At 30.5% G+C, this 13,163-nt stretch overlaps 1 protein-coding gene across 1 annotated transcript; it reads left to right on the top strand.

Annotated features, from left to right (window-relative positions):
- Positions 1 to 1,621: 1,621 nt before the first annotated feature.
- LOC111696785 (uncharacterized) lies at positions 1,622 to 10,997 on the top strand. The gene is made up of 17 exons (XM_023466516.1): positions 1,622 to 1,795; positions 2,073 to 2,125; positions 2,982 to 3,038; positions 3,907 to 3,953; positions 4,260 to 4,304; positions 4,557 to 4,585; positions 5,342 to 5,422; positions 5,991 to 6,060; positions 6,162 to 6,178; positions 6,374 to 6,448; positions 6,803 to 6,913; positions 7,108 to 7,178; positions 8,313 to 8,411; positions 8,897 to 8,933; positions 9,482 to 9,531; positions 10,408 to 10,453; positions 10,845 to 10,997. The coding sequence occupies exons 1-17, from the start codon at positions 1,657 to 1,659 to the stop codon at positions 10,922 to 10,924; spliced, it is 1,107 nt and encodes a 368-aa protein (XP_023322284.1). The 5' UTR covers positions 1,622 to 1,656; the 3' UTR covers positions 10,925 to 10,997.
- Positions 10,998 to 13,163: the final 2,166 nt, after the last annotated feature.

The raw sequence follows: 13,163 nt of genomic DNA, 5'->3' as shown, positions 1-13,163 counted from the left end.
TCATCTTGCAGACAATGATACTTCCTTAAGAGATGTTTAACAATTATACTTTTGATAGACAGACAGACAGACTGGCAAACAATATGTCAGAGGATAGACAAGCATAGAATTAGATACAATAAAACTCTTGATACAATGCGAGACAAGTATACATGGTTTAAATTGCATATTTAAGTCGTTCAATTGAGCTCTGGAGTACAGGGGGAAAACTTCCTCACAAAAATGTCAAAAAAAACCTTCAAAAGTAATCAAATTCAGTTTTCTGATAAAATTTGATAAATGATCTAGAAGAAAAGCCCGATCTTGCACTGGTTTGTGTAGAACAAGACTAACTAAGTACATTACATGTATACCATATACTGTAAGGAAGCATTGCTTAAACAGGGTTCAACAACAACCACTAGAAAGAAAGACAACAAGATATGGAAAAGATAGAATGGAGGGGGGGGGGGGGGTCAAATTAATTTCATTTATCATCAATCAAAGCCAGTTTCAGGGGAAATGTCGTTTTTGTTAATCTTGTTAATCCGCAAACAATTTGAAATGTGTAAGAATCATCTCGAAATAGGTTCAGGGCTCATTTTCTGAGTTACAAAAATTCCAAACTGTGTAGATTAGACTCGATTACACAATTTAAGAAATATGTCACAGCCTGAAGGAATGGCTGCAAAGGGGGAAAAAACTTTAAGAGCTAAGGATGTTACATATGAAAATTAACAAAAGACACCTCCGCCCCCCCCCCCCCCCCATTAGCTGGGGGCGCCGATAGTGGGGGGGGGTACTTGAGAGATGGAAAAGAGAGGGGGTGGCCTACATGTACAGTAAGATTGAAAGTCATGGTTCCCTGGTTTACCCTGTTCACAGTATATTCACTAGAAATACCTGGACAAGCAGTTATAGTTTCTCCGTATTTATATTCTTTAAAAGTGATAATAACGAATATATAAACAAACATAAATATAAACAATCCGTTCATGCCGCCCAGACCAGCACTAACAAAATATATAAACAAACATAAATAAATACAATCCGTTCATACAACCCAGACCAGCACTAGCAAAATAATGAATATATAAACAAACATAAATATATATATATCCGTTCATACCACCCAGACCAGCACTAGCAAAATAACAAATATATAAGCAAACATAAATACATATATTTAACAAGGATTTAATCCGTTCATACCACCCAGACCAGCACGAGCAAATAATTGACAAAATTTTTCATAATATATATATATGTAATAAATCTACTTGAAATATACGTTCCTCCTGCAAGAAAGCGACGCTTTTCATGTAGAAACATTTCGTTTTTTGTTAAAATTTAGATTTTGGGATTTACAGGGTATATGTCTTCATAAAATCCTAGTTTAAAATACGAATTAAGTGAGAGAAATTAGAATGGATTTTTACAACTATGTAATTCAACAAGTAACATCATGAATGACATCTTCACCCTCAAATAAGCTTTCGGTGTATACTGCAGTGATTTGCAGTACACTGACCGAAGATATAGTGAGGTTTAATGGAGAGTGTCTTGTGTGATTTAAATCATGAAAATCTCTGTAGCCCCACTGATAAAGTTGTACATTTGGGGATTGGTTTCACATTAGATTTCGTCTGAATAAAGTTGGCGGTTTTCAGACAAACCATGTGGAATAAAATTGAAATGAAACGTTGGCATCGTCTGTTCTACGACCAGCTGGTTCGAAGATGGAAACAAAATATAGTTTTTGCTGCAGCAACAATATTTTTTTTACAGTTTTTAATAGTCAAACTACATCCTTCAGGTAACTTAGATTTTACTGTAATCTTAAGTGAACCTCCTATTAGTGTTTTCTCACTCAAAAATTATTTAACTCTGATAATTTCTACATTGTTTCGAATAAGCAAGAAATGCGCAAGTTACTTTTGCAGAGAAACCACAAATGAAAATAAAATGTTTAAATAAACAAAAAAATGAATATCTAATTAATACTCGGACAATGCCATCTTTGCATTGATCTAGGGTCTCCAACACAATCACTCAGAAAATACTTTATACTTAGACTTTATACTTATCTCTAGAGGTTCAGGAGTTTAATGAGGCGCAGTGTGCAGATATTTATCCAAAATTAAAGGTAATTAAACATTATTTTTTCTTTTAACTGCATTTCTTCATTTTAAAAACACTATATGATACCACTGTAAAATAGAGACCTGCTTAAAAGCCTAGTAAGTCTTAACTTGAGAGCCCATTAAATGAAGATTTATTTTACTTGCTCTATTCAACTTTTTTGTTTGGACGTGTATTTTAAATATTTAAGTAAATATTGTCTATTACGCTATTTTGGACGGATTTCAAATAACAGATAAAAATGTGATACTAATGTTCCGCTACAGATACAGGATGTGAACCCAGGACGTTATAGTTAGTTTTAAGTGATACAGTTACTGAAGAAAAGTCTATGGGGATTTTTGCAATGTGTAATTGTTGCCACTGATATATTCTAAAAATGTTTAATTAGGTTACCTTTTAGAAATAGTTTGGTTGCAAATTGAAAAAAAATTAAATGAAAGAAAAAATAGGACTCCAATAAATCCACTGTTTTCTGGTTCTTAATGTATTTATTTTTTATTTTTTTGTGTTTCTTCTTGGAAAGGAATTGAGTCTTTGCCACATACTCTGCTTTTCTAAACCCTATATCTTTTGATTCAAATGTCGTAGACCTTTTAAAACAAACAAAAAAAATATCAAAGATGTACGATATTGGGATCCAAGGATATAGGGATTATAAATTCAGAGTAATTGTAGCAAAGACTCAATTCCTTTGGAAATTTGGAAAAACAGAAAAAAACTGTATTTTTTGACAATCTCACCTCCAGTTTTTACGTGCATTGCGTTATTTTTTTCACTCGAAATAATGTTTTCGTATTTTTTAATGAATTCAAGATTTCACAAAGATTCTTTTTTCTTTTGATATTACAAATATTTAGCAAGGACTAATCAGTGTTAACGAAGGGATGAGAACTCTTGTCGGACACGAATTAAAGGTAAACCTTTAGAAAAACCATTTTTATCATACTTCTGAGTTCTGAGTACACAAAAATTTCTCTAGAAGGGTTTCATTCATTTGGCGTTTTGCCTAAAAAAGTCTGTTTTTGTACTGTATATGCAGCTTTCTGATTAGTTTTGTACTGTATATACAGCTTTCTCAATATTTTTGTACTGTATATACAGCTTTCTCAATAGTTTTGTACTGTATATACAGCTTTCTCAATAGTTTTGTACTGTATATACAGCTTTCTCAATAGTTGGTTAAAAGTGAAATGAACCAAATTGGGCAGTGAGTGATAATTATAATAAATTAGAATAATTAAAATATCTAGGGTCTATGAGATTGGGCTGAAAAGATATTAGAATAAGAAAATCAAAGTTTGTTATTTTTTAAAAGAAATACACACAGTCCTGCGTTTTTACAGGGGTACAGTATAGCGCCCAAATATAATTTAAGATCTCAATAACTCAATCGTAACAAATTTTACATGTAGATATCTGTTAAAAGCCTTTTAGAGAAATGAATTTGTCAAGACCTACAGGGTGTCCCACGAAACCTGACAGTTGGTGAATAGTTTTGAATGTCTTCTTCTATATGCTGTATTAGATATTAAAGACTTTTTGCAGTTCATTCAGTTTTTAAAAAATTTTAGTTAGAAATCGATTTTACTTTTATATGGATGCCATACAATATTTATTATTATTCTCTTTGGCAACAAACAACTTCAAATATTATGGAAGAAGACATTTTAAACTATTCACCAACTGTCATGTTTCGTGGGACACCCTGTATATCATGTTTACAGAACTACTGGGGTCTACGTGCTAAACAAAATTAAGTCACCCTGAATTGTTTATCTTTAGTTAATTGGAGAAAAAGAGTTTGATGTCACTGGATACACTGTAAAAAGGTAAAAACTGTGTTTGATATGACTGGCTGCACTGTAAAAAGATAAAAACTGGTTACATTGTACAAAAAAGTTATTGGTATATGATGTGAAAAATTCATTGCTGTGACTGATTTGTAGATTTGTATATACTAAAAAAATCAATGGTCATAAATTGTTATAAATTATTAACAGGTAGAACCAGTTTTTATATTTCTGAAAACACTGAACAAAAATTTTAAATTTTATATATATACTTTCTCTTAACAAGTTTACTTCAATGTTTAAAAAAAATACTTTGACATGACAAATGAAAATACATTTTTTCAGACCTCTTCTTAACTGCTTAGACCAAGAAGATGAGCTGCTCCACAGGAACATAAATTTTACAATTTCTAAAATCTGTACTTAAAATTTTTAAGGATTGGTCTTCATATTTTTCTTGAATAATGGCTAAAATCCTACAATTATATGTAATCGGTTTTTTTTTGTAAAATAATTGTTTATCTACATAAAATAAACATACTTCTATTTACAAAAACAATAAAGTTGCTGTTTTATTAAAATTGATGATCTCCTTTTTATAAAGATTTAATTAAAAAGTATTTGATAATTTATTTTGCCAAGGACGATAAAAGAGAAATATTTTGTAAAAGGTAAAGATTGATTTTTTCAAATTTGTTAAAAAATAATTTGAAACATAATTAGTTTGTGGATGCAGTCTGATTTCTGAGGTTATATAATATCATTCATAGCACATTTTACAGTAAGACCCAAAAAATATCGTCATCATATTCCATAGTATTCATGGTTCTACTCTATTCATGATTTTTAAATAAATAAATCCTCTGTCTCATTTTTTTCAAATTTAAAATTACCTTTAAAATCCAGGGGTCAGTATAATTCCTTTTTCAATCCCATTTGGGATTGACAAATTTGAAAGAAATGGGGGCAAATTTTCTTAATGGGGGCAAATATTTTTTAAATCATAATTTAAAAAAAATTGGGGGCATTTTTATTTTTTTGGGGGCATTTTTTTTAAATTGGGGGCAAATGTGTTTGTGGAATTTAAAAAATGTTTTTTTTTTCTATTGGGGGCATTTTTTTAAATTGGGGCCAAATGGGGGCAAATGTGTTAGTGGAATTTGAAAATGTTTTTTTAATTGGGGGCATGTTTTTTTACAATTGGGGGCATTTTTTTTTAAGCTGGGGGCAAAAAATTATTTTGGGATCGAGAAAATCAGCTATTTTGGGAATTATATGGACCACTGATAAAATCACGAAATTTACCGATTGTTATTGACTGATAATAATAATGCTAGTATAGACATAGAATAGGCATTGAATAAAGCATAGAATTTTTAAAGAAATCCTTCAATACTTCTATGCTCTATTCTCTATGCTCTTTTCAGGGAATGTGAGCGGTCGTGGATTTTCTAAACCTTACGAAGAACTTAAACATCCATATCAAACACAGGATTTACTGGAATTAGGTAAATAAATTTAGAATGTTTATATTTTAATATGACGTATGCAAGGAACACCTAGTTAATTACTGCTTAGTGATTAAGAAACACCTATTTAATCATTGTTTAGTATTCAAGGAACGCCTAGTTAATTCCTGCTTAGTGTTCAAGGGACACATAGTTAATTCCTGTTTAGTGTTCAAGGAACACATAGTTAATTCCTGTTTAGTATTCATTGACCACCTATAGTTAATTCGTATTTAGTATGCAAGGGACACCTAGTTAATTACTGTTTATTGTTCATCGAACATCTAGTAAATTCCTGTTTAGTATTTGAGGAACACCTAGTTAATTCCTGTTTAGTGTTCAGGAACGCCCAGATAACAACTGTTTAGTGTTCAAGGAAAACCTAATTAATACCTGCTTAGTATTCAAGGAACGCCTATTTAATAACTGTTTAGCGTTCAAGGAACACCTAGTTAATTCTTGATTAGTGTTTAAAAGGAACGCCTATTTAATAACTGTTTAGCGTTCAAGGAACACCTAGTTAATTCTTGATTAGTGTTTAAGGAACGCCTATTTAATAATTGTTTAGTGTTCAAGGAACTGCGGAACGGATTCTATGTTGAAGCTGGTGCATGGGACTCAGAGCAGATGTCTGTCAGGAAACCAAACCAAACCAAACTTTAAATATTTTATTTTTCCAAAAGTTATCCAAATATTAAGTAGTTTTTTTTTTTTAAATCAAGGTTTGTTTGTATTTCAGTTTGTTGTTTGAAGTTGGTAAGCATGATTTACATTTACATATACTATACAGTAAAAATACCAAGAATTATAAAGTAATAGAAAGATTTCGTGTTACTTATAACATATTAAGTCTGTTGTTTGGTGATGAAATCTATCCGTTTTATTTTTTGATTCACTACAGAATAAATTTTAATCGTAATTGAACATGATTTGTTTTATCGTTAAATACAGGTTTCAACTGGACTGGAATATTAATTGAAGCCAACCCCTGGGATCATCAGCTCGGTCTTCTTAGAAATAGAAATGGAAAGGATTCAAGATAATCACACACAAAATTAATTCATTTTAAAAAAAAGGGAGAAAACTTTTAATAAATTGCCTCAAAATGTAATTTTTAAAACTTTGTACCTTGCAACCTAATGGTGTAAACCTTTGATATTTTCATTTTTTAGCATTTTGATCTGACAGAGTTCATTTGAATATTGATAGTTTTTCAACATCAGATTGCAAAGATAAAGGATTAGAAAATTAGATTTTATTTCCTATGTTTGATGTTATGATCATTGATCATAACATCAATTATAACTGTGTTAGTCCCCCTCTTCAAATGTTTCAATCCTAACACATTAGAATTCACTTTTTTTAATCCTTGTCGTCTAGCACTTTACTTAAACACCTGTTTGGGACTAACAGTTCGACCTCAGTTCTCAGACTTTGTTTTCACTCCAGCTGTGGAGGTCAAGGAAGGTCAATGGATGGCCTCTATGGGAGGTATGGCACATAAAACAATTATTTTAAAATAAAATTTTGAATATTCTGAAATTTTAAGTTTTCTAAAAATTCAAACTTTCTGGAATTTCTAATTTTCTGAAATTTCAAATTTTTCTGAATTTTTTAAAACTTCTAAAATTTACAATTTTTGAAAGTTTTTATTTTCCTATATTTAAAATATTGTGCTTGTTAAGGATTATCTGAAACTCTACTGAATCCTGATAGCATTAAACTACAGTGTTTTCCTTTCTACAGTATACTTATGGTAATCATAAATCTTATGGCTTTAAGGTCGGATTGGGAAATATATTTTTGATTAGTTCTTTGAAAAGAAAAATCGAAAATCGAAAAACCCGGGATGCTGAGCAAATTCTTATAGATTGCATTTTCTATTAGTTTTTTATTTAACTTCCCATCGTTTTGAATTATATCATTGGTCAGAGTAAAATTTGGAAATTCAGGGGACGTTAGTTCCAAAACTAACACTTGGCCCATTTCTAACACTGAGTAATAGAAATGGGCACAAATTGAAAGATTGGGCTTTTGGATCCCGGCCCATATCCAGAGTAAAAGTCGATAATAAAAACTATAACCGACATTTATTAAACATGACGAGGACAGCAATTCCCAATTTTAAACTTTTTAAAATCAAAATTATAATAGGAGTTCTTTTTGAATTAACTCTCTAAACCGTTTTCCAGACAATGTCAGGTTTTCCATTTTCCGTTTTCCATTTCTTGAATTTGAAACATTGTCGCGTTTTTGAGAATAATCTGGAATACAAAACAAAACTCACTTTCATAACTTACAAAATAAATCACTGAAAGCAAAAAATTATCTTATGAAGACGAAATTAACTTCTGAATTATTGATAGAATCTAAGTTTCCACATTTATCGGCTAAATTAGAGAATATGAATGATTTATTTTCAAGCATTTTAAACAAACAGTTTCCCGCATTTCTAGTTAAATCCATATTGTAAGAACAAATGATATTGATATTTTTATTTCTCAATGCTGTAATGATTTTTAAACTATAAAAGATCAGTTTGTTTTTATTTTCTATTTTGTTTATCTTTAAATCCAATACACCATACATTTATAAAAAATGGCAAAAACTATATATTGAAACAATAAATGTCAATAAGTAATAATAAGTAATAATAATAACTAATTAGTTTTTGAAGAGTCTCGATTTCATTTTCGAACATATCCCTATTTTGAAACAATTTCGGATCATATCCTGGTTTTGAGACAATTATCGGAATTCATAGTAATGTCAATTTTTAAGCATTTACCCACTTATGCAACAAAACTAATGTCCCCTGTATTGATAAGAATTCCGGCAAATGTCTCAAAACCAGGATACATGATTGGAGTTTCGTAATTTTTGTTTTCAGGCAGCTGGTAACCCTACCGTAAACCTACTAATACTGGATATCGAGGGAGCTGAGTTTGCTGTACTAAAAACTATCCCTTGGAATAAAGTAGATATTCAGGTTAATATACTTAAAGGGATCGAATGTAAGCAAAATTTCATGTGACCGGCCCATGCAAAGGTGGCAATGCCCGATTTCCAACGGTAACGAAAGTGAAATGGAAAAACTCACAAAAATAAACACTTTTCGAGTCATAAAAAAATGACGATTTCTTCCATATTTTTGATCAGATTAAATGTTCAAGGATACGCTTATAAATCCTACATTGTCAACTTTGCACTGAGGGTCACTTAAAATTACGCTTACCGTCCCTTTAAATAAAAAGTGTTAAAATTACGCTTACCGTCCCTTTAAATAAAAAATGTTAAAAATCAATGGAGGTTAAAACAAGTCTATTATTATAAATTATAATAAATAAGTAGTATAAGTTTAGCTATTCAAAGTAAATCATTTAATTGTCTACACTCTTTAAAAAACTGTCCCTAAAAATAGATTAATTTTATGTTTTGAAAAAAAAATTAGCTCTTTATTATATTTTTACTTAGGTGATGACCATAGAAACTGATCTGATTGGAAAAGCAGGTAAATTTTAATTCTTCACTTCCGTTTTAAAAAATCACTAAAAAATCTAAGGTTATGTAGTTTAAATCATAACCAAGATGTAAAGAAAGGAATTGAGTTTTTGCCACATACTCAAATTTTCAAATCTCTATATCTCTGAAAATTGAAGGTGTAAACCTTTAATATTTCAAACTTATATTTTTTAATGCAACATAATTCATTATTTGAAATATCTGAGGTATACATCATTGGTTAGCAAAGATATAGGGATTAGAAAATCAGAGTTTGTGGCAAAGGCTCAATTACTTTAGTTCTGCCACAACTCTAATTTCTTAATCGCTATATATCCTAAACTATGCATTCTGTTATATCTAAGCTTTAAATGTCAAAAGTGTAAATCATGAAACTACATGAAAAAAATAGTTCAACTCAGAATAGTTCAACTCAACTAACTATTTGATTAAAATTCATATACCTCCTTACACTCTTTCATAAATGATAGAATTTCAAAAATAGTTTCGAGTAGTTTTTCAATTTTAAATTTTTTAAGTTTTTCTTTTACTATTTAGGAATATCAGGAGGATCACAGGAAGAAGCAAGAGAGTTTATTATTTCTAAGGTATAGCTTTACACTTTCATTAAACTCTTGTGGTTTGAAAATTGTGTAAAACCTCTTAAAATTATTGCAGTTTGTAGCTGACTATTTAAACCTAGTTTTATGTTAATACATTTATCTAAAGATGTTAGGGTTATGATTCCATGTTTAAAAAAGTTTAAAGGGACAGTAAAGGAAAAATAAAAGGGGGTATAGGCTGAAAGCTAATCACTTTAGCTCTTGATCGCAACCCATGAAAGTTTTATATGATTTCCTGTCTCGAGAAATTGATATAAAACTGTGTTATAATTATACGAAAATTCATATATGTAAAATTTTGAAAATCTGAAACTTAAATCACGTGACCAGAACTATCACCAATGGCAGAACAATATACTGGTCACGTGTCTGCGCCTGTATCACGTGACCACTTTACTGCACTGCCATTGGTGGAATTTCTGGTCAAGTAATACGGACGTAAAAATAATATTATGAATGAAATCTATTGAAAATAGAAACAACAAATATAAAAGTAAACCTAAATTACAATTAGCTTTCTCTGGGATATCATCTTTTTCAGATTGGTTGCTGTTTTTTTGAGCATGGTCTGTTTAAACCAACTATTTCTATACGAAATTGTATATATATGCATTTTCGTACAAGTTTGAAACAGCTTTATATCAACTCTCGAGTTAGGAACTTCAGATAGGCGTCTCAAGGGTCTCGATGAAAAGCTAAAGTTATTAGCTTTTAGCCTATACCCCCTTTCATTTTTCCTTTACTGTCCCTTTAAACTCCTTTACTTTATGAGAATTTTAGGTAGCATACAGGTTGCAAAGTCTCAAATTTTTAACCAATCATAAAAATAAACAAATTAAAAATAAAACTTTACATTTTCAGGGATATACCTTGTTTAAACACAGAAATAACATTAACCCGGTAACAGGTACTTAGACTTACGCAACTTTAACTTCAAAATCTAAAGATTATTTATTTACGCAACCCCGTCTTCGTGTTTCAAAAGAACCTTCATTTAAAGAGCAGAGGTATTTTCTGAACACAACTATATCCCTTAAACCTATGTCTGAAAAACTTGGGAGTGAATATTATCATTTTTCCATTTGAAAATTGTCGAATACTGTGAGTTTCCTTCCTTATCTTTGCTGCATAAAAATATTTGCAGTATTTTTGCTTAAATTGGCAGGGTACCGTTGTGAATAAGGCATAGCAATGTTCAAGTGGAATATCAATGAAAATTACGTCTATACAATCCTTCAAAATTTATACTTTTGCACATTTTATTTTACTTCGTATTTAAAAATGTTGAATTTTTTCAGGTTTGGAAAACAATGATTTGTTTATAAGAAATGATATTGTGAAGAAGTGGAATATTAAGTTCCCTGAACCTTTAAATTAATATGCTTTCAGTTGATATTTGAATCTTATGTTATATTCAATGTGATAATACTGCATTTAAAATTTAAATAAAAAAGTTTAAACATCTTTTTATTTATTTTTATTTTACCTTTTATGTTATGTCTCATTTTTAAGCAATTGCATTAAATGTTGTACATGAATGAAACCCCGACCAGGGTTTTCCAAAGAACGATTTATGGTTCTCTATACGACGGCCAGGCTAAGATTCGGACTATAAATTTGTCATTGTTTTCAAGGGATGTAAGCGTAATTTTAAGTGAGCCTCTCTGGTTTAGTTACAACTGAGCCCTTGAAACCTTAATCTACAATAAAAATATTGTAGATATCGTCGTTTTTTCTGACTAAAAAAGTGAGTATTTCTGTGAATTTATGCATTGTTTCTTACAAGCAAGAATTGCACACATTAATTTTGCAGAGTAAATCAAATATACAGTTTTAATAAACAAAACATGCATAATTATTGCATACTTGATCAGACAAAGCTTTTAAGGGTACCGTTGTAAATCGGGCATTGCCATTTTTACATGCAAGGTCAATTGAAATTACGCTTACAGTCCCTTTAAGGGTACATTTAGAACCGTTGACGGCTCTATTTACTTGATATTATACTTGATCTTATATACGTTCAAAATTTCTTAACATCCAAAAATAATTTAGAAATAAATTTCTGAATTTACATTTTTATAATATCCAAAATTTATTCCTAGAATTCCTTGTTTTTTTTTCTGAAACACTTTAATGAGTGCATATTTCTAGAGTCGCCCTACTGCACCAAATTGACCAAACATTAATTATTATCATTTATTCTTTTGCAATTAGTTCCTTTGCATCATTAATAAAGGGCAATGTTTTAACCATAGAGAATAGAATATATATTAGAGGGGAATTTGCTAGACGAAAGTGTTAAACGGCCATTTTGTTGTACTGTTTCCATACTGCAGGTGTACTTCACATATTTATGCTATATAGCCTTTTGGACCCTGGAATATCATTTTATAGAAAATCTAAAATTATTGTTAAAAGAAAACTAGATTATGAAATAGGCTGGTTTCATAATTGACCAATGATCATTTCACATACACTCTATGCCTTCCACTTTACAAACGACGATTTTCCGTTATAACTATATAAATCAAATGATGTTTATTATTCACCTAATTCATCATAAAGTTTATTTAACAGTTTAAAAATTCGAAATTGAAATGAATAGTCTAGGAAACATACTGTATTAATGTACTCTACTGCATATAATTTGTGAACATTTACATGATTTGGTATATTTTGAACTCCTTTTCAGGCTTAAAGGGACTGAAAAAATTCATACCGAGAGATTCTCTAAATTCCCCTCTAATATATTCTATTCTCTATGGTTTTAACTGATAGTCGATCTATAGTTGGAAAAGAATAGAGATGTCTTGAATGTCTGCCAAGCTAAATGGGAACCACGTTACGTATTAGAACTACGGTTAAAACTGTTTGACGTGTTAGTACAAAAATACAATCTCTAATGCAACTAAAGGCCTGTAGAAAAGCATAATGTACCCAGTAAACTTTAAAACTCAAAGTACAACCCCCCAAAAACAAAAGTAAATAGAAAATGAATAATATATTTAAATTAAATGGACAAACGTGGTTAAAAGTGAATTTATTTTCTCGTTACTAAACCAGGACATATGAATGAGCGTGACATGTATATAATACATTGTATACTGCATGTTTTATAACCCAGTATGTTGATTTGAACAGGCATTTAGGCAGCAGTTTGCTTCCTTACCTAACCAGGGCGTGGTTAAGCATTGAAAAGCTTTTAATTAAATACCCCCCCCTTCCCTTAACCCACCCCCCAGCAGAATTAAACCCAGTACACCTCACCAAACTCCTAGCTAGGGCGTTTACAACAGGGTTGCCGAGCTGGGAATGCACTCGTCGCAATTTTTTACCCCTTTCAATCCAAATTTTTAAGTTCTGTAATTTCCCTCCTTGTATAAAATTTAGTGCATTCAAATTGCAGTTGAGATATTTGTAAAATTTAAGTTTATACAGAAAAAAATAAAACTGCATTATCCCACGGGAAACTAACTAAATCTGAGTATGTCCTGGATGCAATCTGCATCGGTTTAATATTTAATACTCTAATTAGAAAACATCAAAATATATTTCACTGTAAATGTGTTTTTTTAAAACATTTCTTTAGGTTCTTTGCTCTATAGTGGTAAGAT

Source organism: Eurytemora carolleeae, unplaced genomic scaffold (genome assembly GCF_000591075.1).
Source record: "Eurytemora carolleeae unplaced genomic scaffold, Eaff_2.0 scaffold108, whole genome shotgun sequence".
NCBI lineage: Eukaryota > Metazoa > Arthropoda > Copepoda > Calanoida > Temoridae > Eurytemora > Eurytemora carolleeae.
Note: the sequence above shows the minus strand (reverse complement) of the source record. Positions and strands in the feature narration are given on the sequence as shown.

What these genes read in the sequence shown, in the direction of transcription:
- LOC111696785 (XM_023466516.1), top strand. Translation starts at nt 1,657, where the DNA reads ATGTGGAATAAAATTGAAATGAAACGTTGGCATCGTCTGTTCTACGAC. An exon ending in ACAGGATTTACTGGAATTAG is followed by an intron (nt 5,423 to 5,990) that starts GTAAATAAATTT and finishes ATAATTGTTTAG; the next exon opens with TGTTCAAGGAACTGCGGAAC. An exon ending in TGATCTGATTGGAAAAGCAG is followed by an intron (nt 8,934 to 9,481) that starts GTAAATTTTAAT and finishes TTTACTATTTAG; the next exon opens with GAATATCAGGAGGATCACAG.